The sequence below is a fragment of the Muntiacus reevesi genome, chromosome 1 (genome assembly GCF_963930625.1).
Source record: "Muntiacus reevesi chromosome 1, mMunRee1.1, whole genome shotgun sequence".
NCBI lineage: Eukaryota > Metazoa > Chordata > Mammalia > Artiodactyla > Cervidae > Muntiacus > Muntiacus reevesi.
Window position 1 is genome coordinate 152,206,119 of NC_089249.1, and position 27,890 is coordinate 152,234,008.

Below are 27,890 nucleotides of genomic sequence, written 5' to 3' on the forward strand. Positions count from 1 at the left end.
TCATTTATTTGGCTGCACCAGGTCTTAGTTGCAGCATGTGGGATCTAGTTCCCTGACCAGGGATCGAACCTGGGCCCCCTGCATTGGGAGCTCAGAGTCTTAACCACTGGGCCAGCAGGGAAGTCCCAGAAAATGACTTTTAACACATATACTTTTTAAAAATTACTGGACTGTGGATGAATTTTACTATTTTCTAGTTTTAATAAAAGTTATCAAGGTACCTACCATTAACTATGAAAGAAAAACATCTATTTATCATGTGACATAAATATTAAGTACCTCTGTTAGCCAATCACCTAACCATCTTATTTTGCATCTTTTCTTGTTGCCACCCTGCAATCCAGTTTTTCAAACTGTCCCCTGAACATACTATATTCATTCCAACATTCATGACTTGGCTTATAATGTTTTATCCCATAACCAGAAACAACTTGTCTTCCTTGATCTTTAATTGTGTGTGTATGTGCTTGGTTGTGTCCGATTTTTTGTGATCCCATGGACTGTAGCCTGCAGGCTCCTCTGTCCATGGAATTCTCCAGGTAAGAATACTTGAGTTGGTTGCCATTTCCTCCTCCAGGGGAATCATTATTTACCTTCATTTTATTATTATTCTTATTTATTATATAGCAATTTTAGGGAATTCCCTCTCGGTCCAGTGGTTAGGACTACACGTTTTCACTGCCAAGGGCCTGGGTTCAATCCCTGGTTGGGGAACTAACATCCCAAAACCTACACCACACCACCAAAAACAAAAAAAAATTGTTACTATACCTTAATTATATTTAAGACCCAACTTAGCTTAAACCATTTTCTTAAAATGCTCTCTAAGGGAAAATGGGAAATGGCCTCTGTTGATTGGAGGGCCTGTGATGTTCCAGCCACTCCTTTGATTCTAACAGATAATATTACATGGATTTAAATTAATATGGGGTAGAGGTCCTTTAATGTTCGAACACAGAAAATTGAATGAGATTGATCTCATGCATTAGGTAACAATATAATCCCAAGCGAAAGGCTAAGTCTTTAACTCATTTTCTAACAAAGATTCTATTTTTATATTGTAGCACCTTCTATAGGGAAATCTGAATTTACCAGAGAGATCAATTCCTAGATATTCATATTTTAAAGAATCATCAAGTATAAAATTAAAGAAACAACTCCCCTCTTGGGAAAAATACATATATATATATATATATATATATATATATATATATATATATATATATATATATAAATTATACACTTAACACTGGAGAAACAAAACTAAAAAGTAGAAACCATTACCAAATGATTATTACTAAAATTAAGACTACTTTTAAGATCGACAGACTATGGTTTAACTAAAATGGTGGTGGGTGGGTGTCACGAAGTCATATCTGACCCTTTGTGACCTCAAGGACTGTAGCCCACCAGGCTCTGTCTGTGAGATACCCAGGGAAGAATACCAAAGTGGATTTCCATTTCCTTCTCCAGGGGATCTTCCTGTACCAGGGATTGAACTAGCATCTCCTACATTAGCAGGCAGATTCTTTACCACTGAGCCACCAAGGAAACTCTTAACTAAAATATAACTCTTTAAAATGATGTCAATAACCAAACTTATAGACCCTTAGTCTTTAAATTGTCAAAAAATTCATCTACAAGTTGCTTCAAGTTGCTTAAAACACTCATTTAATAATTTTCTAATTACTTTTTCACAAATAGAAGGTAAAATTATTCTAAAGCTAATGAGTCCAAACTCAATATCCATAGATACACAAAACAAATGTCTATAACCTGTGTTGTACTAATAGTCTCCATACAAAGAAGATACTAAAAGAGAATTCCCTGACAGTCCAGTGGTTAGGAATCTGTGTTTTACTGCTGGTGACCGAAGTTCAATCTTTGGTTGGAGAACTAACATACCACAAGCCATGCAGTGTGGCCCAAAAACAAAGATATTAAACCCCAGTATTCTCTTTGCTTTTGTATTGCTTTTTTTTTCTTTTGTTCTGCAGTTCACTGTGACATGTCTGTGTATGTTTCTTTTTATTTATTCTACTTTGGAGTCACTGGAATTTCAATCTGTAGATAAGTGTCCTTTGCCAGTCCAAAGTATATGCTAACCATTATCTCTTCAAATAATACCTATATCCTACAAAATAACCAGAAAACTATTAACAAAATGGCAGTAAGTCTAGACTTAACAATAATACCTTAAACATAAACGGACTAAATTCTCCAATCAAAAGACACACAGTTAATAACAGATTTTTAAAAAACACCTAACTACATGCAGCCTGTAAGAGACTCACTTGAGATGTAAGGACACACACTGACTAAAGGTGAAGGGATGGAAAATGATATTCCATGCACCTGTAAGCCAAAACCAAGCTACGGTAGATATATACTGATGAACTTTGAACAACATGAGTGTCGGGGCACTGACCCTCCATGCAGTTGAAAAGCTGCATATAATTTACAGTCGGCATATAATAAATAATTTATATGTACAATTCCTCCATATCCATGGCTCTTCCATATCTTTGGTTCCACATCAGTAAATTCAACCAACTGTAGTACTTGTAGTATTTGCTACTGGAAAATAATCCATGTAAAAGTGGACCCATGCAATTTAAACTTGTATTATTCAAGGGTTGACTGTACTTACATCAGACAAAATAGACTTTAGGACAAAGACTGTACTAAGAGACAAAGAAGGTCATTCAGTTCAGTTCAGTTCAGTTCAGTCGCTCAGTCATGTCTGACTCTTTGTGACCCCATGAATTGCAGCACGCCAGGCCTCCCTGTCCATCACCAACTCCCGTAGTTTACTCAAACTCATGCCCATCAAGTCGGAAGAAGGTCATTATACAATGATAAATGAGTCAGCACAAGAGGGTACAACATTTGTAAATATTTGTGCACCCAACATAGCAGCACCTAAATACATAAAGCAAATATTAACAGATCTAAAGAGGGAAATAGATAGCAATACAATAATAGTAGGAGATTTTAATACTCAACTTTTATCAAAGAATAGATCATTTAGACAGAAAATCAATAAGGAAACACCAGCCTTAAACAAGATACTATAACACATAGACTTAGCAGAGACTTGCAGAACATTCTGTTCAAAATCAACAGAATATACATTCTTCTCAAACACACACAAAATGTTCTCCAGGATAAATCATATGTTAGGCCACAAACAAGTCTTAATAAATTTAAGACTGAAATCATAAAAGGCATCTTTTCCAACCACTGTGGCTTAATAGCAGAAAACAATTACAAGAAGAAAACTATAAAATTCAAATATGTGGATATTAAACAACATGCTACTGTACAACCAATAAGTCAAAGAAGAAATCATAGAGTACCCTGAGACAAACAAAAATGGAAATACAATACATCAAAATTTGTGGGATGCCGTAAAAGCAGTCCTAAGAGGGATATTCATAACAATGCTTACATTAAGAACAAGAAAGATCTCAAATAAACAACTTAACTTTTCACTCAAGAAACTAGAAAAAAAGAATAACTGAAGCCTAAAATCATTAGAAGGAAGAAAATAACAAAAATTAGAGAGGAAATAAATGAAAGAGAGGCTGAAAAGAAAATTAAAAAGATAAATGAAACTAACAGCTAATGTTCTGAAAAGATAGACAAAATGCCTATGCCCTATTTTCTCTCTCACCACTTCTCCTGATTAATTCCAATTACCCATTTATTATAACTTATCACACTACTCTCCATATATCATAACTTCCTGCCTATTTTCAATCTTTTTTCTTTCTATAGTGTACTCTAAATAATTACTTCTAGTCCCGTTTCACTAGAAATTCTCTTTTAATCATGTATAATTAGCTATCAAACATATCTTTTGAATTTTCAGTTTTAAATATTTCATTTTTATTCTATAAATCATATTTGGTACTTTTCCAAAGCCTACAATATCCCTTTTTGTAGTTTCTTATACCCCTGAGGTATTTTCAAGCTTGTCTTTTTTTTTAAACATAGTAAGTATGCCTAAATCTGTATCCAATGTATCTAGCTTTAGAGGTCTGCAGAGATCACTTTTTACTCTTCCTTCTTTATCCTGGTCCTCAAATATAGTGCCTTGTTTCTTTAACGAGGTTATCTTTAATTGCAGGTCCTTGAAAACTTACTTGAAGAGTTCTCAAAGCCTAGAAGGAAGATGCTTTCCTCCACAAGAAAATTTGTAGTTGCTTCTGTTAAGTGCAACTTAATGGTAGAAAGTAACTGGTACCAATCTGGAACCAATTTAGACTCAATTCATGTGCTGTGCTGTGCTTCGTTGCTCAGTTGTGTCCAACTCCGTGGGACCACATGGACTGTAACCCACCAAGCTCCTCAGTCCATGGGGATTCTCCAGGCAAGAATACTGGAGTGTGCTGTCATGCCCTCCTCCAGGGGATCTTCCCAACACAGGGATTGAAGCCAGGTCTCGCACACTGCAGGCGGATTCTTTACCGACTGAGCCTAAGTCCAGGCTCAATTCATAGCCTGATGTTTCTTTCACCACCCAAGCAAATGAGCATTTTGGCAGCAGTCCCACATGAAAATAGCCTTTGGTTTCTTAATTCTCAGTGAAAGGTTTTCTGGTTATTTCGTCCTCTTTTCTTCTCCCTTGCTCTGTTCACTGCCAAGGCAATTCTCCCTGTAATCTCCTGAAGGTGGGGAAAAGAGGATGGAGGGGAGGGGGGAAGTTTTACTTTGTGTTCACCCTTACCTAAAAGGTTTAACCCTACAGAGTCCACCCAGTTAAATGTGGAGAGTGGGTATTAAACTTCTGATCTTCGGAGCACCTGAGCTTTGACTACTTTCCCCTTCATCCTAGGGGGCCATCAAAACGGAAGCTCAAGGCTTCCTGATCAAAGGCCTCTGAGGCAAAAACAACTTCTAATGCTGATCTTAATTTTCTAGCATACACCTGCAGTTCCTCTCCTGTTAGTTCTTCAGTGTCTTCAGGGTATCTTATTTCTATTACATTCAAATATTTTAGTTGTGATCATTAGGAGAAATGATTTAAAAACCTGACTTGCCATTATGGAAAACAGAAGTCCCAAACTTTATTGACACTCTTCAGTCTGTTGAATCGAATTAATTTTTCAACGAATGAATAAAATTTGAATGTTTCAAATTAAATACACAGGTCCATCTCAGATTCAATCATCTAACCTGTCTGAACATAAGTTTCACAAAATAAAGGTGTTGAGCAAAATTAACTCTAAGATTCTTTACTGTCTAAATTACCAGGATCTCTGCATACATATGGTCTTCTCAGGTGGCACAGTAAGAATCCACCTGCCAATGCAGAAAACCGAGGAGATGAGGGTTCGATCTCTGGGTCAGGAAGATTCCCTGGAGGAGAAAGTGGCAAGCCACTCCAGTATTCTTGCCTGGAAAATTCCACGGACAGAGGAGCCTGACAGGCAGGTTACAATTCGTGGGGTCGCAAAAAGTTGGACACAACTGAGTGACTCAGCACATGGGCATGCATACATATACAATCTCATCTTTCAGCTTTTGCAAGCTCTATTTATGGCAGTCAGAAGGGCAAAGTTTTCTCATAGTGTTATAACAATTCCAAAACAAAAATAAATGAGACTCACGCTTATTGCAAGGGGTCCCTTTTCCATCTTCTCAAACCCAAGAGCCAAGACACAATCTGCCAGACCTTGAAAGAAAATGTAATTATCTTGAAAAATTAAGTTTCTTGACTCGAACAAAATACCCTTAAACATTTCTATTTAAACAATTATGTTGATGTACACAAAATGTAAAAACATAGTGTAGTCCTATAAAATTTATAAGTGAAAAATTTCAGAGAAAATTCTTATACACCTCTAGATACAAGGAAAAATCAATAAAGTATATACTTCTTCCTTTGATTTGGAGTGTTAATAAAACTTTTTATTAATGTGGAAATATGTTCCAGTGAAGAACAAATACAAATAGCTAGCTAATTGTGAATTTTTAAACATTAAATACAATTTTAAAAAATTTTAAAGAATCTTGATCAAAATCTCAACAGAACTATTTTTGGAAAGAGGGGGCATCTAAAAATGATGTTAAAGTTCAAATGAACAGCAAAACAAGCAGGACTGCCAAAATTTTTCTTTAAAAAAAGAAAAAAAATACCAAGGTAGGGGCCACAAGGGCTACTAGTATCCAACAGTGAGACATTATAAAGCTCCAACAATTAAAACACCGAGTAGCAGAGTAATAATCAACAATCAGAAGAAAGAAAAAAAGGCCTAATGAAGGAGCCTAGAACATTTGGAAATACAGACTATGATATATACCCAAGAGAACTGAAAACATATGGCCACAAAAAAGTTGTACACAAATGCTTATAGCAGGGTTATTCATAATAGCCAAAAAGCAGAAATAGCACAGTGTACATCAACTGATAAATGGGTCAACAAAATGTGGTATATTCATACAATGGATTACTATTGGGCCACAAAAAAGAATGCAGTACTGATACATGCTAAAATATGAACAAACTGTGAAAATATTCTGGTAAGTGAAAAAAGCCATAAAAGGTCATATAATATATGATTCCATTTATATAATGTTCAGAATATGTAAATCCATAGAGACAGAAAGTAAATTAGTGGTTGCCAAGGGTTGTGGGGAGGGAGAAATGGGAAGTGACCGCTAATAGGTACAGCTCCCTTCTGCGGGTGATACAAATGTTCTAAGATTAAACAGTGCTGATAGTTGCATAAACCTGGGAACATACTAAAGACGCTGAATTCTACACTTTTGTGCTATATGAAGTATATATCAATAAAATTTTTATTTAAAAAAAATACATTAAAAAGAAATCCCTCTGATGGCTGTATGGAGACATCATAAAAGAAGGGCAATAACCCCACATCTATTTAAGTACACTAGACAAATAGGCACGTCTCACCACCCTGAACCAGTTGCCGGGCCACAAACAAAGCAGTTGAGCCAGTAGAACAGTTATTGTTGACGTTGATTATAGGAATTCCAGTCAGTCCCAAACCATGATAGATAGCCCTCTGCCCACTGGCAGAGTCACCTACAAAGAAAAAAGAAAATTATCTATGCAACATGAGAATTATGGAGCTGCAAAGCAATATAATACATTATATTTTTCTAGTATTATGCCTTTGTCTAACATAAAACATGGACATCTTACTCAGAAACAGTTTCAGCATGAAGCACCACGTATTGTGCAAATACAAAAATTCTCAAAACACAGTATATATATGCACTTTATTTACATAACACAGAGGTAGGAAAGTAGAGAAATGATCAGGTAATAGCAAACAACTCAATCTGGGTAGGGTTACAGGATAAAGGAAGCAATATTTCATGTATGTTATCAGACATAAATCTCTGGAGTATCAGGCAAACTTGGCCTTGAAGTACAGAATGAAGCAGGGCAAAGGCTAATAGAGTTTTGCCAAGAGAATGCACTGGTCATAACACTGTCTTCCAAAAACACAAGAGAAGACTCTACACATGGACTTCACCAGACGGTCATTACCGAAATCAGACTGATTATATTCTTTGCCACCAAAGATGGAGAAGCTCTATACAGTCAGCAAAAAAAAGACCAGGAGCTGACTACAGCTCAGATCATGAACTCCTTATTGCCAAATTCAGACTTAAATTGAAGAAAGTAGGAAAAACCACTAGACCATACAGGTATGACCTAAATCAAATCCCTTATGATTATACAGTGGAAGTGACTAATAGATTCAAGGGATTAGATCTGATAGACAGAGTACATGAAGAACTATGGAGAGAGGTTCGTTACATTGTACAGGAGGCAGTGATCAAGACCATCCCCAAGAAAAAGAAATGCAAAAAGGCAAAATGGTTGCCTGAGGACGCCTTACAAATAGCTATGAAAAGAAGAGAAGTAAAAGGCAAAGGAGAAAAGGAAAGATTAGACCCATTTGAATGCAGAGTTCCAAAGAATAGCAAGAAGAGATAAGAAAGCCTTCCTCAGTGATCAATGCAAAGAAATAGAGGAAAACAACAGAATAAGAAAGACAAGAGATCTCTTCAAGAAAATTAGAAATACCAAAGGAACATTTCATGCAAAGATGGGCTCAATAAAGGACAGAAACGGTAAGGACCTAACAGAGGCATATGATATTAAGAAGAGGTGGCAAGAATACACAGAAGAACTATACAAAAAAGATCTTCATGACCCAGATAATCATGATGGTATGATCACTCACCTAGAGCCAAACATCCTGGAATGTGAAGTCAAGTGGGCTTTAGAAAGCATCACTACAAACAAAGCTAGTGGAGGTGATGGAATTCCAGTTGCGCTATTTCAAATCCTAAAAGATGATGCTGTGAAAGTGCTGCACTCAATATGCCAGCAAACTTGGAAAACTCACAGTGGCCACAGGATTGGAAAAGGTCAGTTTTCATTCCAATCCCAAAGAAAGGCAATGCCAAAGAATGCTCACACTACCGCACATTGCATTCATCTCACATGCTAGCAAAGTAATGCACAAAATTCTCCAAGTCAGGCTTCAACAGTATGTGAACCGTGAATTTTCAGATGCTTCAATCTGGATTTAGAAAAGGCAGAGGAACCAGAGATCAAATTGCCAACATCCATTGGATCATCGAAAAAGCAAGAGAGTTCCAGAAAAACATCTACTTCTGCTTTACTGATTATGCCAAAGTCTTTGACTGTGTGGATCACAACAAACTGTGGAAAATTCTGAAAGAGATGGGAATACCAGACCACCTGACCTACCTCCTGAGAATCTGTATGCAGGTCAAGAAGCAACAGTTAGAACTGGACATGGAACAACAGATTGGTTCCAAATCGGGAAAGGAATACGTAAAGGGTGTATACTGTCATCCTGCTTATTTAATTTATATGCAGAGTAAATCATGAGAAATGCTGGGCTGGATGAAGCATAAGCTGGAATCAAGATTGCCAGGAGAAATACTTCAGATATGCAGATGACACCCTTATGGCAGAAAGCAAAGAGGAACTAAAGAGCCTCTTGATGAAAGAGAAAGAGGAGAGTGAAAAAGTTGGCTTAAAATGCAACATTCAGAAAACTAAGATCATGGTATCTGGTCCCATCACTTCATGGCAAACAGATGGGGAAGCAATGGAAACAGTGACAGACTTTATTTTCTTGGGCTCTTAAATCACTGCAGATGGTGACTGCAGCCATGAAATTAAAAGACGCTTGCTCCTTGGAAGAAAAGTTATGACCAACCTAGACAGCATATTAAAAAGCACAGACATTACCTTGCCAGCAAAGGTCTATCTAGTCAAAGCTATGGCTTTTCCGGTAGTCATGCATGGATGTCAGAGTTGGACCATAAAGAAAGCTGGGCGTTGAAGAGTTGATGCTTTTGAACTATGTTGTTGGAGAAGACTCTTGAGAGTCCCTTGGACTGCAAGGAGATCCAACCAGTCCATCCTAAAGGAGATCAGTCCTGAATGTTCATTGGAAGGACTGACGCTGAAGCTGAAACTCTAATACTTTGGCCACCTGATGCAAAGAACTGACTCACTGGAAAAGACCCTGATGCTGGGAAAGATTGAAGGCAGGAGGAGAAGGGGACGACAGAGGATGAGATGGTTGGATGGCATCACCGACTCAATGGTCATGAGTTTGAGTAAACTCCAAGAGTTGGTGATGGACAGGGAGGCCTGGCATGCTGCAGCCCATGGTATCGCAAAGAGTCGGACACGACTGAGCGACTAAATGGAACTGAACTGAATAAATCTGTTAAAACTAACTGATCAAAAGGCCTTGATTTTTCTCTTCATATCAAAATTTCAAAAAGTTAAAAGATTCTGCATGCCAGGGTATTCCAGAAAAATAATAACCCAAGTGGAATACACATTTGATTCTCTTTCCCAAGTAACATGGCCACCAAGGCAGACAAGCTGGAGCAGCATGATGGAAACACCTGAAGATACAGATGCTCTAGAAGTCTTCAAAGAAAACAGCAAGATTCAGGACCTCCTATTCATAAATACACTGTGCATCTCTTTGAACTAGCAAATTTCCCTTTAAGAATTCTCTTGATACCTTGAAATCTCAAAAAAATAATCACAGATACACATAAAGATCATCTACAGGAATGCTTACTATATTCTTTTATAACTAAATAATTTAAAATGCCAACAAATACGATATCATTTCTACTGCTAAATAAACTGTAGTAAATCCTCAAGACTAGCATATCATGAAATAATTTAAAATGTGTAAAAAGCCTAAGAATATTCTAAATGGCTATTAAAAGAGGGTCGATTAAACAAATCATGATATATCTATTCAATGGAACACTATGCTATCATTAAAAGAGACCAAGGAAACTCTTTATGAAATAACTGGAATAGTCACAAAGAGCTACTAAGTTAAAAAAAAAGTAAAATACAAAATAGTATGTATTTACGCTACCATGTGTCCAACAAAAGAAAGGGAGGTGTATTTATACACTCTCATACATTTGCTTTTATATGCATAAATTACCTATGAAAAGGTAGATTAAAAATTAATGTACAAGGCACTACTATACACAAAATAGGTAAGTAACAAGTATTTACTGTGTAACACAGGGAACAATATTCAACATCTATAATAACCTATAAAGTAAAATAATCTGAAAATATACATATGTAACTGAATCACTTTCCTGTACATGTCAAACTAACACAGTATTTTAAGTCAAATACACTTCAATTAAAAAAAAAAAAAAAGAAATGAGTGAACTTGTCAGCAAAGGGAACCACAGACAGGGAGACAGGATTCAGAGTGAAACTTTCCACTATATAACTATCCACCTTTTTCTTGTATTTTTATACCATGTGAATATTTAATCTATTCCAGAAAAAAAAAACTGAAAAATGTTAATGATAATGTGAAAGAAAACTGAACCACATGGGAAAAACTGGATACACAAAAATGAGAAAAACAGGTCACCAAAATGTATGTAACTAGGACCTAAATTTAAAAGGCAATTATGTGTTTATACATAATTCATTCATAATGCATTCACATGCATTCATACTCACTGAAGGATTTACACCAAAAAATTAATGGTAATAACATATGGATAATGAGATTACAGGTAACTTATTTTTTTCTTGTGCTTTTACATGCAACATTTTTCTAATCAGAAAAAAAAGTTTTCTAATCAGAAAAAAAAATATGGAAAACATTTTATTAGACACAAAAATCAATAAAAACAAATTTCAAGACAACAAAAAACAAAAATTACTCATCTGAAAAATAATTACTTTTTCATGGTAGTAATTTTTACATGAGTAATTTTTTCTTTTTTAAAGACAAGTGTTTTAAATTTGTCCCCTTTATTGGCAACACAATAATGGCAAAATATATGTGTGTACTAAACTAGGCTGACACATAAGGAAATTCTAAAAATAATGAAAATAAGACCCTGAATTCTGAGTTTTGAGGGTTAAAATTCACAAATTCCTCTGTATTGTTTATGTAGTTGATGATAGACTTAGGTGAACAACTTTTAGAATATATAGTCTCCACGTACCATAAACATAGCCAATACATGCCTGCTCCACTGCAGAATAAGGGATCTGTGCATCCGCCAAAGCCTTCTGGCCTATAAAAACAAAAAAGTTTTATCACATAACGCTTTAAGTGAGTAAAAATAAGTTCAGAGTTTTCCCAGAGTAAATCTAACTCTAGAGTGTTGTTGCTGTTTAGTCGCTCTCTAACTCTAGTTTGTTCAGTTGCGGTTTGTGTCCGACTCTCCGTGACCCCAAGTACTATAGCCCGCCAGGATCCTCCCAACACTTGTCTATGGGATTTTCCAGGCGATAATCTGGAGTGGGTTGCCATTTCCTCCTCCAGGGAATCTTCCGAACCCAGGGATCAATTCAAATGAAAATCCTTCATCAAATCATCTCAGCCTTTCAGAAGTTATCTTAGCTTTCAAAAGTTATCATTTGGAGGGAGCTTCAAGAGGGAGGGGATATATGTATACCTATGGCTGATTCATGTTGAGATTTGACAGAAAAAAGCAAAATTCTGTAAAGCAATTATCCTTCAATAAAAAATAAAATTTTTTTTAAAGTTATCATTTCTTCCTCTAAGCTATTGTAATACTTTTTCACACCACCTTTTTGATATTTAACATTTCCTATTTTAACTGTACACCTAACTATAAATATATTAAACCCCAAGAGTCTTAAAGCTCCTTAATGGCAAGGTATCTTATTCATTTCTGTCGCTCTATCACTCATCTAGAGGGCAAAATAGGATAGAATGTCAGTGCTGAGGAGGGGAACTGTGGGAGCACTGATATGGTCATCTTACAAAACCAGGATCAAGAGATGACTCTGTCTATGGAACAAGAAAAGAAGCTTCAAGGAAGCTACACAAAGGTGTAGAAATGACCACTGGAGGAATTGAGAAAAATTATGAAAATAAACTAAGAAGAAGAGAGTGGAAGCTAGAGAAAATGTTGACGTAAACCCTCATCTACCATAGTGAAAAGCAAACAGATATCTAAAACTAATAAATCAAAAATGAGAACAATTGTGGTGGAAAGAGTATTTAGAGATAGGGAGATAACCACCAGAAGAACTAAAGCCAGGACAGTTAAAAGAAGTTGCCCCAGAAGAGGTCTGGGAAGTATAAACCACGTGTGTGTGTGTGTGTGTGCGTGTGTGTGTGTGTGTGTGTGTGTGCGTGCGTGCGTGCGTGTGTGTGTGTGTGTGTGTGTGTGTGTGTGTGTGTGTGTGTGTGTTCTAACCAAATGAATGTATCACTTTAAAGATTTTTTTAACTTAAGAGGATATATGTATGATTGACCATGGGATTGGTTTAGTCAGACCAGTTTTCTTTTCCTGTTTAATGTATGAGCAAAAAAACAAAGAGCATTTTCATATGCTCCCAGTAAAACTAATAATGGTCAGAAAAATAATCTGACAAAGACTGATAAAACTGTTTATATTCATTGCTCCAATGAGTCTACTTCTAGGCTTTGTCCTCAGTGATGAGAACAAACGTGTGTGTTCAACAAGATGTTCACTATAATTCTTCTAAAATATCAAAAAGCTGTAAAGCAAATATACAACAAAAATGATAGCATACTGTTAAACAGAGTGAAGTAAGTCAGAAAAACAAATAGAGTGTATAAATGTGTATATATATGGAATTTAGAAAAATGATACTGACGAACCTATTTGCAGGACAGGAATAGAGACCCAAACACAGAGAGCAGACTTCTGGGCACAGTGGGGGAAGGAGAGGGTCAGACGAATGGAGAGTAGTGTTGAAACATGTACGTAACTGTGCGTAACACAGATAGCTAACGAGAAGCTGCTATATAGCACAGGGATTTCAGCCTGGTATTCTGTGACAACCTAGCCAGGTGGGATAGAATGGAGGGGGAAGGGAAGTTCAAGAGGGAGCGGACATGTGTATACCTATGGCTGATTCATGCTGATGTGTGACAGAAACCAACAACATTGTAAAGCAATTATCCTTCAATTAAAAATAAACAATTTTTTAAAAATTTTAATTATGGCATAAATATACAAAGAAACATGCAAATTTAATTTTTTTCAGTTTTAAGTGACAGGAGAAAAGCTTATAATAATAAGTTTTAGAAATCATGATACAAAACTACATTTAGAATAAGATCCCAGAGAGCCATAGAAAAAAAAATATTAAAAGAGAACACACCGAGATGTTAACAGTAGCAAGGCTTGGGTTACAAACTTTGTTTTCATTATTATATATTTCTATGTTCCAATAAATAACATGCATTGCTCTTATAATTAGTAGGAGAGAATGAGTTATGGTGAAAAGGTATAAGTTTGAGCCTGTGCTCTGACCCTCCTCTAAGTGGCCAAAGCATCTTGCACCTCCCATGGTCTATTCACCATGCATGGGAACTTGCCTTATTTTCTATACTAGAGGGCAAAGGCTCTGATATCTGTACACCAGACTTTGACTGAATCTTTCCAAGTGCCCGGGATGCACTACTTAATATTTGTTGAACATTTTCTCCTAACACCAGGTTGTCTTCATGTATTTTCAGATTTAAATCATCATTAAGTAAAAATGTTCAAGGGATTAGAAAACAAAGGAAGCACAGAAGTAACTATTAATATTTGAAACAGTTTCAGAGAGTTACTTGGTGTTGCTTTACCACTTTGCATTTAGCTGCAGAGGGATTCCTAACCTTTCTCTGAGGGAAAGAAGACGGGCAGGACTGTATAAAGAGTAAGAAGTCTGTAAATAATGTGACAGGACACAAATCTGCTGGTTGTGCTTCCCTCCACCCTATGCATTTAGGAAATAATGAGGGCAGGGAAGGTAGCAGAAGCCCCTCCTAAAACCAGTCTGGAGAATTAGAGGGTAAGACTTCCGTTAAACCAATTCTCTTGCCTCAGGACCACAGCTGATAAGTTAAGTCCAGAGGGCTGAGTACGAAATCATTTATAGTATCTCAGGGGCTTCCCCGCCAAGTCATGCTTAGATACATGTTCAACTAAACACGACTGATGTAGGCTGAAGGTGAACATACTCACCTAGAACTACATGAGATATGTGAACAGAGTCACCCTTTTGCACTTCTCACCTCCCTCTCACTTCTCACAGTTGGAACCAAGGGGTTTTATAAAAAAAAGCTAAGTTTTAAAAGTATATTCTACATAAAATTCCTTTTTTTAAATTGAGTTCATTTTCCTAATAATGTCTGTAAAAGAAGAAAATTGTAATCAGTAAACAGAGGCAATCAAGCTGAATTTCTTGTTATTAGACAATTCCAGAGGTAAATTCAAACTTAAGAGTTTCATCTCAACATTACCATCTTATAATCAAAATATTCTACCCATATATTATTATAGTAACCACTTTTAACTAACAAAGAAATAGAACAAAAAATACACAAAAAAATTGATTAAAGCATTTCCTATTTCAAAGAAAAGTAGAAGCTGTTTGGAGACAACAGTCAAGTGGAGAAGATTTAACAACCAAACGATAAACACTGAATGAATATGGTACACCTAGAGAATCAACATCAGCTAATCAAATCTCATGAACTTCCTTCTAGGGACAGAGATGCGCTGATTCCCTATATAGTAAACACAGAGCTGTATAATGGAGTTGAAATGAAATCTAATTTACGAACACTGAGTGCACAAGGTACTTGGAGAGACAGGAGTGTTTAATGAAAAATGACAATAATCTTTTCTGGGTTGCCTGGCAACAATCTGACAGAGAAAGGAAGAAGGGGAAGGCTTCACATGAGAAGGACTGTTCCTAAACAACTTCATGGGACCACGAAGTTTCCAAGTTCTCCATGTGCGGGAAGCCTTTGTTGTTCAGTCGCTAAATCATGTCCAACTCTGTGACCCCATGGGCTGCACTATGCCAGGATTCCCTGTCCCTCACTATCTCCCGGAGTTTGCTCAAAGTCATGTCCCTTGAGTCAGTGATGCTATCTAACCATCTCATCCTCTGCTGCCCTCTTCTCCATTTCCCTTCCATCTTTCCCAGCATCAGGGTCTTTTCCAATGAGTCAGCCCTTCATATCAGGTGGCCAAAGTTTTGGAGCTTCGGCATCAGTCCTTCCAATGAACATTTCAGGGTTGATTTATTTTAGGATTGACTGGTTTGAGCACCTTGCTGTCCCAAGGGACTCTCAAGAGTCTTCTCCTGCACCACAATTTGAAAGCACCGATTCTTCAGCGCTGAGCCTTCTTTATGGTCTCACACTCACATCCATATATGACTACTGGAAAAAACCATAGCTTCGTCTATACAGACCTTTGTCGGCAAAGCAATGTCTCTGCTTTTTAATATGCTGTCTACAATTGTCATAGCTTTCCTTCCAAGGAGCAAGCGTCTTTTGATTCCATGGCTGCAGTGACCATCCACAGTGATTTTTGGAGCCCAAGAAAATAAAATCTGTCACTGCTTGTACTTTTTCCCCTTCTGTTTGCCATGAAGTGATGGGATCGGATTCCTTGATCTTAGTTTTTGAATGCTGAGTTTTAAGCCAGCTTTTTCACTCACCTCTTTCACCCTCATCAAGAGGCTTTTTTAGTTCCTCTTTTTTTTTTTTCATTTATTTTTATTAGTTGGAGGCTAATTACTTTACAAGATTGCAGTGGTTTTTGTCATACATTGACATGAATCAGCCATGGATTTACATGTATTAGTTCCTCTTCGTTTTCTGCCATTAGAGTGGTATCATCTGCATATATGAGGTTGTTGATATTTCTCCTGGCAGTGTTCACTTCAGTTTATGATTCATTCAGCCTGGCATTTCCCATGACATATCCTGCATATAAGTTAAATAAACAGGGTGACAATAAATAGCCTTGTCAAGCTCCTTTCCCAATTTGAACCAGTCCGTTGTTCCATGTAAGGTGCTAACTGTTGCTTCTTGACCTGCATCAGGAGATAGGTAAGGTGGTCTGGTATTCCCATCTCTTGAAGAATTTTCCAGTTTGTTGTGATTCACACAGTCAAAGGCTTTCACGTAGTCAATGATGCAGAAGTGGATGTTCTCCTGGAATTCCTTTGCTTTGGAATGGATCTCTATGATCCATTGAATGTTGGCAATTTGATCTCTGGAAGCTAGAATTTCCCTTAAACAACTGATACCTAAGTTTAGACTGCTTGGCCCTGAAAAAGCTTCCTGTGAAGATTGCAAGGCTGCTCCACAATCAAGACAGACCACATAATAAACTACAATGTTCAAAGATCTAAATGTTCTATTTTACCTGCTTCCTTTGCCAAGTCAGGGTAGTCTCTTGCATTCTCCACTCCAGGCTTTGTGAACTAGAAATATAGAAGATAATAAAAGGAAACAGTATGGTTATAGTCTCTCACAAGAGAGAACCACAGAAATACATCTAGTCATTTAAACAAAAACAAACTGAGTACCTATCAGTGTTGCTGTATTCTGATAATAAATAATATACAGTTTGTACCGGCAGGGAACTTATTTAATGGAAGACAGGCAATTACGCAACAGGGTCCTAAGTACAGAATGATTTGGGAGAGACAACTACCCAGGCTCAGCAGAACAGAATGGCTTCCCAGAGGAACTGATACTTATTTAAATAAGGTATTTAAGGATGAGTAGGAGCGAGGTAAATGAAAGAAAAGGAAAGTCCACAGCTAAGAAATGCAAAAAATAAATAAAAACCTACCCTAAAGCCTATAATAAAAACAGCAATCTGTTACCCTCCACTCACTAGTCTTACTTGCTCCCAAAACATCCATTTTCAATCCTTTTAGTTATTTCTTTTATAAAATGTCACATTTCTAAATATTCTGATACTATTATTTCTTGACTTAACAATTTAAGAAATTATTTCATAGTCTCCAATAAGTGACAATGAGAATTAGGTCTCTTAGACCACCTCACATATACTTACAGTTCTCCATCCTCCTTATACAGTGGAAACACAAGTTTTAAATTAAACCAGTACATAGTGCTTACCTTATTAGGACAATGTTGCTTATTATTGGACCAGGTTGTATATTATGATTATATGTGCTACATTGAGCAATTTGTTTTGCTTTGTTTTTCCTGGAGTTAACTGCCTCATTTTTTAAAGTTTAAGCAAACACTCTTGTAATCATTGACAAAGATTCTCTCCTTCACCAAATTCTATTCAAGCTTCTCTGATTCCTCTTCTCTACTCACATGTGTATATAGTTACTTTTGCAATAGCATACTATTGATTAAAATCTGCCCTAACACTTTACCTAGTGTCTACCTTTATCTTTGACAACAACCACGCACACTAAAAAACAGAACTTTCCCTGCATTTCACACACTCTTCTAAACACGCTGTCCCTTACCCCAACCCTGCCTCACCCCCAAAGTAATTATTATCCTGATCCTTATAATAATTGCTTCCTTGTATTATTTCGTAGCTCTATCATCCAAGTGTCTTGGACACTCTATTTCAGCCTTGCCTTTTAAAAAAAATTATGGGTCTTTTAAATTCTCTTTTAATTTACAGGTTCCTCTCCACTACATTTTTTTCCTCTCAACACACCTGTTAAAGAACCCAGACTGCTGGGACTGTAGTATCCCACACTCTGGACTTTGTAGATCACATAATCATGCAGTTCAACCTGTTCCTCTATTCTCTGTCCCACAGATTGCCAGCCAGATCCAGAATCTTGCAGGCTCACTCTATCTCTTTGGCAAAACTATCAGTAGTGGTCTACTCTTTCATCCGGGAACATATGATTTTCTCTCTTTGTGTTGTTAGCAGCTCTTAGTACTCAATGATTAGAACCAGTAATTCTCAGAACTTTTCAGTCTCAAGGTGGCTTTACATTCCTAAAAACCACTGAAGATGCCAGAACTTTGATCATGAGGGTTATAGATACCAATATTTGCCCTATTAGCAGATATAACAGGACATTTAAAATAACAATTCACTCAAAAAAAAAAACCCCATTACATGTTAACATAAATAATTTTATTAAAAATTATTATATTCCCCCCAAGAAAAATTGATGAGGGGTATTGTTTTGCACTTCAGCAATTCTCTTTAATATCTGCTTTCATCAGAGGCAGGTGAATTCTTACATCTGACACAGCTGATTCATCATTCAACCTTTGGCATTATTTTTTGGGTTGAAGTCTATGAAGCAAATCTGACCTCACACAGATATGTGGTTAGAAAAGGAAGGAGGACTTTAATAGCCTTTTAAGATAATTGTGGATATTCTTTTTTAATACTAGACTAAAACGTAATAAGTAGGAGTTGCTGACAGGCTAAAAGCAATGTTGAACTTAAAAGAATATAAATGAACTTTTCATACTCTTGCTATACTCAAGTCTATTAAAATCTTGCCCTTTGAGTAGAGTGATAATCTGACTTTTCTCTGGAGTCTTTTAAAAAAATTTTAAGGTATTCCCTGGTGGTCTAGTGGCTTAGAATCTGAGCTTCCAAGGCAGGAGGCCCTGGGTTGATCCCTGGTTGGGGAGCTAGATACAACATGCCACAACCAAAGATCCTGTGTGCTGCAAATAAGACCTGACACAGCCAAATAAATAAATATTTTTAAAAGGAATGGGATTACTACCCTTATAAAAAGATCCCCTAGATTTTCCTTGCCCCTTCTGCCACACATAGCTGTCTATGAAACACAGAGCAGGACCTTAAAAGTTTAAGGCTGTTTTCATAGAAAGAGAATTTCCCATAGGAACCCTCTGTCACAAAGCATATCCATTTAATAGTGTTCAACTAACACTTACTGAGCTCTTCAGGCACAAGGCATTTTCGAAGTGCTAGAGATATAGCAATTAATTAACCTGGGAGATGGCTATATGCAAAAGAATATAGACATATAAACAGAATTTCAGAATAAAATATAAAGTACTAAGACAGAGGTTAAGTACAGGGCTCTATGGGACAGTCAGGTGAATCAGAACTTCTCCTAGAAAATCTGAATTGATCTTTTAAAAATACAAGCAAGTTAACCAAGTGAAGACAAACGGTCTTAAGGAGAGAAAACAACAGAAAGCAAGGCAACAGAGGCATAAAAAGGTTTGGGACGAAACTATCAGTAGTTTGGCATCACTGGAGCACAGACGTAGTGAGCATGTCAAGAAATGAGATTGTAGCTGCCTCTGGCCTCCCGAGTACCAAGCAGAGTACCATGTGAGAAACGCAAAGCTCGGAGGATGCAGAAAACCTGCCACCTGTGCCAAGACGCTGAGCTTCACTAAGATTTCTGCTCTGCACTTGGAACTGAGAGGGGATCCAACACGGAGTATTCCTGGAAGTGCAGGGCTGGCGACAGTCACGACCTGCTTTCCTTTTGGGTATGGGGCAAACCTTGCCTCAGTTACAAGTCCACACAACTTAGGATTCCACCCATATTCTAAGGAGGTGCGGAGTTTGGGTCATCTTGAGGTCTTCTTCACAAACTGCGCCCAGGAAGAAAAGGGAAGAAGGAGGAAAATACAGCCGCAGAACAACGCTGCGACTTTATGATTCCGCAGAGACATCAACATCATAACCCATCAACTCTGATTCCTCACAGACAAGGAGCCGAGCTGGGCGGTGGGAAGCCAGTGGCGCCCTCCGGTAGGAAGGGCAGACAGACGGACGGCGTCAAGTCCTGACACCTCACCCCCACTCCCACCCCCACCGCCACCCCCGTTTCCCGGTCACTCAGGGCTCCCGCGGCCTCACTCCGGCTGAGCGGAGCAGGGAGCCCACCTACGGGGACCGACGGCTCTGTTTACCTTGGTCATCCCAACCCCCACCACAAACACCCGGTTCCGGAGCAGAGACTGTGAAGCGGACAAAGACATTGTTCGAACCACTGTGGGCACAGGCGGGCGCAGCGGACGTAGAGCTTGCAGGTCTGAGGTTGGCGCAGACTGAAGCTGCAGCTCCGCCTGAGCTCTGGGGTCAGGGACGCGACAGGAGGCGGCCTAGGGGCGGGGCGGGCAGGCCGGGCGAAGGAGGTGGCCAGGGGGCGGGGCGGGCAGAACTGGCAACGTGCGCGTGCGCGTGCGCGTGCGCGGAGACAATGGCGACGCGCTCTCGGTGTAGGAAGGAAAGTGCTACGGTACTTAGGTGGACAAAGTTCAAGGCGAGAGTTCACCGCTTGGTTGGAAACTCCGTCCCTTTCAGCCCTTGAAAAAGGCTGTGTAGCCTAGTACCAGTCCTTCAGATTTAGATTCTCTATGATGAGGGCGACTGTGGCCTGCAGCAAGGCCTGAGATTGAGGGAGAAGACCAGATTCACGAAAGGGTAGCCTGACGAAAAATTTAGAAATGTTGGGAGTTGATCTGTATCCTATCGGTCGTAGTAGTTAGAAGAGATACACTACGGGGGAGGGGGAACGGATTTTATTATATGAATGTCTAAAATAAAACCAAAGTCCTGTCACTAGCTGTGTGACTTTTTTTTTTTTTTTTTTTTTTTTTTTTTAGTGTTTATAATATGGTTTGTTTGTTCACTATTTATGTATCTTTGGCTTTGCTCGATGTCCCTTGCTTTGCGCACTTTCTCTGGTTGTAAGGAGCGGCGGCTAGACTTCCTTGCGGTACGCAGGCTTCTCACTGTGCTGGCTTGTCTTGTTGGGGAGAACAGGCTCTAGATGCCCCAGCTTCAGTAGTTGTGGCGGCCTGGGGCTTAGTTGCTCAGGGGCTTGTGGGATCTTCCCAGACCCGGGATTTGAGCGAACCCGTGTCCCCTGCCTTGGCAGACAGATTCTTATCCTCTGTGCCACCAGGAAGGTCCACTGTGTGACCTTTGGTCTTGTGAGGATTAAGCGAAGTGATAGAAGCAAAGTCTTTAGCACTTGATACAAGGAATACATATGTAGGTATGCAGTGGATATATTACATATTTAGGGGATGATATTTATTGGCTGATTCTGAATTTGCAGATTTTCCTAATGATAAGAATGTATCTGTAACCCCAAAATCAATACTCCAAGAGTCTGGAGGTGGAGGTGGGGGAATAAATGTGAGTTGCCCCATGTGTCTGTTCTCAGCTGAGGTTACACAAGCCCCTGTCCAGTTCATGCTGTAAGCAAATGTGTTTCTCATGATTTCATGCCATGTTTTTCACATTTTTGTGCTTTTTTGTTGTTGATTTCACCATTTAAAAATCTCCCGCAACCATGGTGCCTGAAGTACTACCTGGTATACCTAGATACAAGATGGGTGTGAGGTGCACTGTGAAGAAAATACTGAACTTGGCTCATACATGAGTTATAGTGTTCTTGGCCCTGAGTTCAGATATGAATAACAAGATGTCTTTAAACAGAAACACATAAAACCAGCTTATTTATTGATCAACTGACAAAATATGTTGTGGGCAGAGACTTGCTGGTGCCTAACTCTGTATTTTCCTTAGGAGCAATTGTTCAGTATTCACTAATTTGTGTTCACAGCAACTTTTAGAACATAACTAACACCAAAATCTGAGAACTGACTCTGTGGGTGTGTGTGTGTATTTGTAAAATTTCTGAGGCCCCTTCCAGTCTTAAGGGTGTATGATAAGAGCCCCTCATAGATCTTCATGGCATAAAGCATCAAATGTTAAAAGGTTACCTCCTCCAGTTGTTCTTAGGACTTGTAGAAGTTAAGACCAGGTGTTCATTTAGCAGAAACTCCCCTTGGCTGCTGAGGAGTTATTGGGCAGGAGGTGAAAAGACAGAGGACTTGGGGCAAGCTGAGGTGTTTCTGAGACTGACCAAGCTATCTCTGTGGGGACTGAGTATCCTGTCTGGGGGTAGGGGTGGGTGGGTAGGGACATGTTCAAATTAAGGCTGACTGGCCTCAAGGGGGTTGCAAAAGACAGACACACTCTGCCCTGAAGGGAAACTGAACCAAGTGGACTCTCAGTTCAAAGGCCATTTTTATGATTTCAAAACGCCTTATAGAAATTACACATTTATATATACTGTGCCACCCCCCAATAAAAATCACCAAAGGTTCTGAACATCCATATTCAGAGCCCACTTTCTACCTAATCAGAGCATCTGGGAGTAAAGCCTAGGCATGAATGTTTAGAGTTTCTCCAGGTGATTCTAAGGAGCCTCCACTAGTCTAGGTAAAGAATTCCTGGGTTAAGAATGGGTCAGCTTAGTAAAATCTTCACCTGATCAGACAAGGGGCAAAGAATTTCCCCTCTTCCTCCCTATCCCTAGAGCCTAGCATAAGACAGGCACTGAAGAGGTCATTAAGTGGAGAGTTGTTTCTTGAAACTCTGATTGACTGATAAAGACAGCATTATGATTTGTGGATAAACAACCCAATAGAGCAAGAAGTCACAGGGTCCAGGTTAATTATCATGCAACAAATGCTCCCTGTCCATTGGATATTGGTTTCAAAATAGGAGCCCATAGAGGTGGAGACGGAATAATGAACATTGCAGTTAATGCTGAAAAGGTTAGAAAGGGACACTTTCCTTTCCAATGTGGAAGACTAGATAATACAAAAATTCTACCACAGAATACCTAGAAATGCTGCATAAAATACAACAAATATTCTTTTAAAAGAATACAATATAGGAGAGAGATGTTTTTTGTATTAATTTTATAGCCCTCTGTACCCTTTGAATGTTTTGATCTTACATGTGTATTACTTTTTTTGTCATTACTATAGTATGTCTTATTTTAATTTTTGTCATCATGTTCATTTTCATTTTAACTAATTATTTTTGAGTAGAGAAGACTTAAAACATGAATCAAGATTCAAAAAATTTAAAAAGTCAAACTGTAAAATTTCTCTCTCCTACCCCTGTTGCCAGTTCCCCAGTTCCTCTTCCCTATCCTAGAAATATTTTATGTAGCTACCTTATGAAAGGCGTGAAAACACCTGTGTGCTCAGTCGCTCAGTTGTGTCCAACTCTGCGACCCCATGGACTATAGCCCACCAGACTCCCTTATCCAGGGAATTTTTCAGGCATGAATACTGGAGCATGTCATCATTTCCTGCTCCAGGGGATCATCCCAATACAGAGATCAAACCCACTTCTATTGTGTCTCCTGCATTGGCAGGTGGATTCTTTACCACTGCACCACTTGGGAAGCCACACAAGTGTATATATGCACACCTAAATAATGCTGTCCTTCTCTATAACACAAATTTTCGTTTTCTTCACACACTCTGAGAGCTCAGTTGGTAAAGAATCTGCCTGCAATGCAGGAGATCCCAGTTCAATTCCTGGCTTGGGAAGATCCGCTGGAGAAGGGATAGGCTATCCACTCGAGTAGTCTTGGGCTTCCCTTGTGGCTCAGCTAGTAAAGAATCTGCCTGCAATTCAGGAGAGCTGGCTTTGATCCCTGGGTTGGGAAGATCCCCTGGAGAGGGAAATGCTATCCACTCCAGTATTCTGTCCTGGAGAATTCCATGGACTGTACAGTCCATGGGGCCGCAGAGTCGGACAGGACTGAGCGACTTTCAATTAATTAAATTAAAAATCACACACTATTCCAATGTTGATTTTTTTCATACAATAGATTTTGAAGCTCACATTAGAACTTCCTGTGTTTTTTTTCATAACTGCATAGTGTTCAATGTATCAGTTCAGTTCAGTTCAGTCGCTCAGTCGTGTCCGACTCTTTGCGACCCCATGAAGCGCAGCACACCAGGCCTCCCTGTCCATCACCAACTCCCGAAGTCCACCCAAACTCATGTCCATTGAGTTGGTGATGCCATCCAACCATCTCATCCACTGTTGTCCCCTTCTCCTCCTGCCCTCAATCCTTCCCAGCATCAGGGTCTTTTCCAATGAGTCAGCTCTTCGCATCAGGTGGCCAAATGATTTGAATTTCAGCTTCAACATCAGTCCTTCCAATGAACACCCAGGACTGATCTCCCTTAGGATGGACTGGTTGGATCTCCTTGCAGTCCAAGGGACTCGAAAGAGTCTTCTCCAACCCCACAGCTCAACAGCATCAATTCTTCGACACTCAGCTTTCTTTATAGCTCAACTCTCACATCCATACATGACTACTGGAAAAACCACAGCCTTGACTAGATGGACTTTTGCTGACAAAGTAAACCATAGTTTATTTAAGCAATCCCTGTTGGATATTAACATGGTGTCTAGTCTTTTGCTATTATAAGCAATTCTGCAATAAATAACTTTGTATATATGATATTTCACAACTGTGTGGGTATATTTGTAGGTTAAATTCTTAAAATTGGAATTTCATAGTAAAAAAAATAGAGGTAATATATACCTCTAAACATAAACAGTCAATTGGTCTCCATTAAAGATATTCCTATCATCATTTTCAGAGTGCTCTACATATATCTCTTAATAACTAAAACAGAATTTCCCTGGTGGTCCAGTGGTTAAGAATCCATCTGCCAATGTAGGGGACACAGTTTCAATCCCTGGTCCAGGAAGAGTCCACATAGCTTGGGGCAACTAAGCACATGCGCCACAACGACTAAACCACACACCCTAGGGCCCATGCTCTGAAACAAGAGAAGCCATTACAATGAAAAATCCTTGCACCACAACTAGAGAATGCCCATGCACAGCAACAAAGAGTCAAGAAACTAAAATGAATAAATAAAATTAAAATAATAATTTTTATTTCATATTGTAAATTCAGAAGAGATTAAGGGAGTTTGGCTTAAAACTGGCAGGATTTAAAAGGAGGAAAAAAATGTTATTACCTATGGCCATATTATTACAACCACTCTAATCCTACCTCCATAGCTCCTTTGCTAAGCTTCCTTGGAATCCCAGAAATAATCATAATGTAGAGAGGAGGCAGAGCACCTTTTTATTTTAAAAACCAGGCACCAGATTTCCTCTTAAGAAAAGTTTCTTTACTTAGTGTATTAGTTTGCTAAGGTTGCCACAACAAAGTCACAATCTGGATAATTTAAACAGCAGCAATGTATTTCTGCATAGTTCTGGGGGCTAGAAGTCTAGGATCAAGGTAATGGCAGGGTTCATTCTGTCTGAGGCCTTGGCTTCTCCTTGGCTTCTAAATGGCCATCTTCCCCTTTGTATTCCCCTATACTCATCTGTGTTTAGAATTTTTTCTTCTTTTAGGGATATCAGTCATTTTTATTTACGGCCAACTCTAATGACCTCATTTTAACTTAATTACCTCTTTAAAGACTCTGTCTACAAATACATTGTGAGGTACTGAGGGATAGGACTTCAACACATACATTTGGAGGAACACAATTCAGTCCATAACAGTTAGTCTTAACCTCCTTAAGTATGAGAAGTGAAGTCCCACAAATGTTTCCCAACCTCCTGTAAAAATTTTTCTATGCAGCCTCATGTCTGTGATTCTTTAAGGAGTGGCAGAATTGGAGTTGTGTCCAGTAATGTGGAGAAAAGGGACAGGGAGAGATGGCCTGGTGATCCATAACCTGAATTAATTCATTGGAAACAAGGGCAGCTTACAAATAGCCAGAAATGAGATAAACCTCAATTAACCTTGAGGGTCACAGAGCGGAACTATTATGAGGTAGTGACAAAGATTCTATCACCAGACTCTAGCCAGGGTCCTCTGAGCCCTCTTCTCTACTAGGCTTCAGCCTCCCTGAAAGTAGTGAGAACAGATTTTACAAGGAGAATGAAGGAATAGGGAGGTGGGTGAGCCAGAACGGTGTACAGTCAGGGAAGTGAAAACTTTCAAAATACACAGAGCGGGGTTAGTTCACATGAAACTATTGTAGGTTTGCTGTCCCTTATGCAAGCTTAGGCTCCCTCAGAGACTGGGAGATAGGAGACCTACCTTCAGGTGTTGGCTGGAACAAACAGTAATTTCTTTTAGCAGTCTTGAGTTTTCTCAGGCAGGTACTTTAAAAGTGGCTAGAGTCATCCTAGGGGTGTGTCCTTGAGCTGTTAGAAACTATGTTAAGAGTTCAGTTCATGCTGGACATTTCTCTTTTTCAACAGTATATTACTGATTAAAATCTGTTTTTACTACTTTAGCTTTCAGCTTTCTTTATATTTAGCACCTATCACTTTCATTACCTATGCTTTACAGATTAAAATTTTGGCACTTAGAGAGATTGGCAGTCTTGACCAAAATCACACAGCAGAGCTGGACTTTCTCCTACCCATGTCTTCTGGTCTCCAACAGGCTGAGGGTGTTTCCAAAGGAGGAACAGTTTTTGAAGGCCTGGGGCAGAGCAGCGAGCTTTCAGCGGGGGGCAGAGCAGCGAGCTTTCAGCGGGAGGCAGTGGTGGAAGGCCAAGTGGCATGTTCCCAGATTAGGCCCCAATGCTGCACGCCCTAACCAGCATCCTGTGCTTTCTGAGCCCCTAGAGGCCACTTGAGACCCGAAGCTGCTCCTACAACCCAGGGGCTGCAGGCCGGGTGATCCAGGTGTGTGCTCTGGTGGGTCCAGACCAGGGTAAGAGCACTTGCTGTTCTGGTGAGCCTGGGAGGCACCTGGGGTGAGCTCCACTGGGCTGAAGGAGACAGGTCCACCTGGCCTGGTGCTGTTGCCAGGCAAGGGACCCATGGCCAGTGCTTCCACTACATGCAGGCAGATTGAAGCTGATCTCAGAGAGAGAAAGTGAGGAGTGGTCCTGAGAGAGATCTTAGTTACCCACTCAGAAATTGAACCTGGGTAGCCTGGATGAAAACCAGGAATCCTAGCTGCTAGACCACCAGAGAGGCCAGAAGGAAAGTGGCCTTGGCCCCATTTGAAAACAAGAATGTTTCAAGGAGGCAAAGACTGTAAAAACAAGTACAAAGCTTATTATTACAGACACAGCACAACGTATGGGAGATCTCAGAGAGAAGCAGTTATGTTTAAGTCAGAAAAGCCAGGCAGAAATACACACCCAGAGGGAAAGGGTATCGGGGGGGGCCTCTCTAACGAGGAGGAGGCCAGTAAAGAGGTGAGTTAAATCACTCATAAAGGACAGCCTTTGGGTGTTTATATATGGCAAATTATCTTGTTTCTTCACACCTGACTGGTCCTAGACCTCCCCAACGTGTCTGTGCAACACTTTGCTAAGATGGATCCCACTGCAGAGACCCATGGGGGTGTGTCCATGCTTACTAAGGGGTGGCACCCCTTCCTTTTTGACTCCCAATAAGCCTTTCTGCACATGTGTAGACAGGGACATTTTTCTTGACCTCAGGAGTGGTCACCTAACCTCTCTATTCCAGCAGAGCTCAGAGACTGACACTAGTTTTGTCCTTGGAATGTCTGGGTGAGAACAAAACTTTAGTTTTACTCCACTTGACAAACACCAGCTGTCTGGTCCAGGGGCCTGTCTATCTCCTACCCCAAAACCAGTAAGGGGGAGACGGGCTGCTCAGTGCATTTGAGGGTTGGACCCCAAACTTCCTACATCCCAGTAGAGGCTCCCCAGGCCTAAATCCTTTGATAAGTAACCACCTCACCCGCCTCTCC

The 27,890-nt window shown here is 39.2% G+C and overlaps 1 protein-coding gene and 1 pseudogene across 1 annotated transcript in view; one reads left to right on the forward strand and one right to left on the reverse strand.

Annotated features, from left to right (window-relative positions):
- The window catches only part of LOC136151636 (sterol carrier protein 2), a 106,186-nt gene extending 85,763 nt beyond the window's left edge, over positions 1–20,423 (reverse strand). Inside the window, exons 1-5 of the mRNA XM_065912934.1 lie at positions 20,263–20,423; positions 16,763–16,820; positions 11,548–11,619; positions 6,926–7,057; positions 5,616–5,680 (exon numbers count right to left, since the gene is read on the reverse strand). Coding sequence (XP_065769006.1) covers positions 5,616–5,680; positions 6,926–7,057; positions 11,548–11,619; positions 16,763–16,820; positions 20,263–20,331 — 396 coding nt within the window. The 5' untranslated portion in view covers positions 20,332–20,423. The remainder of the gene's footprint in view (positions 1–5,615; positions 5,681–6,925; positions 7,058–11,547; positions 11,620–16,762; positions 16,821–20,262) is intronic.
- Positions 20,424–26,743: 6,320 nt separating this feature from the next.
- Positions 26,744–27,890, forward strand: part of LOC136149540 (enoyl-CoA hydratase domain-containing protein 2, mitochondrial-like) — a 35,707-nt pseudogene continuing 34,560 nt past the window's right edge.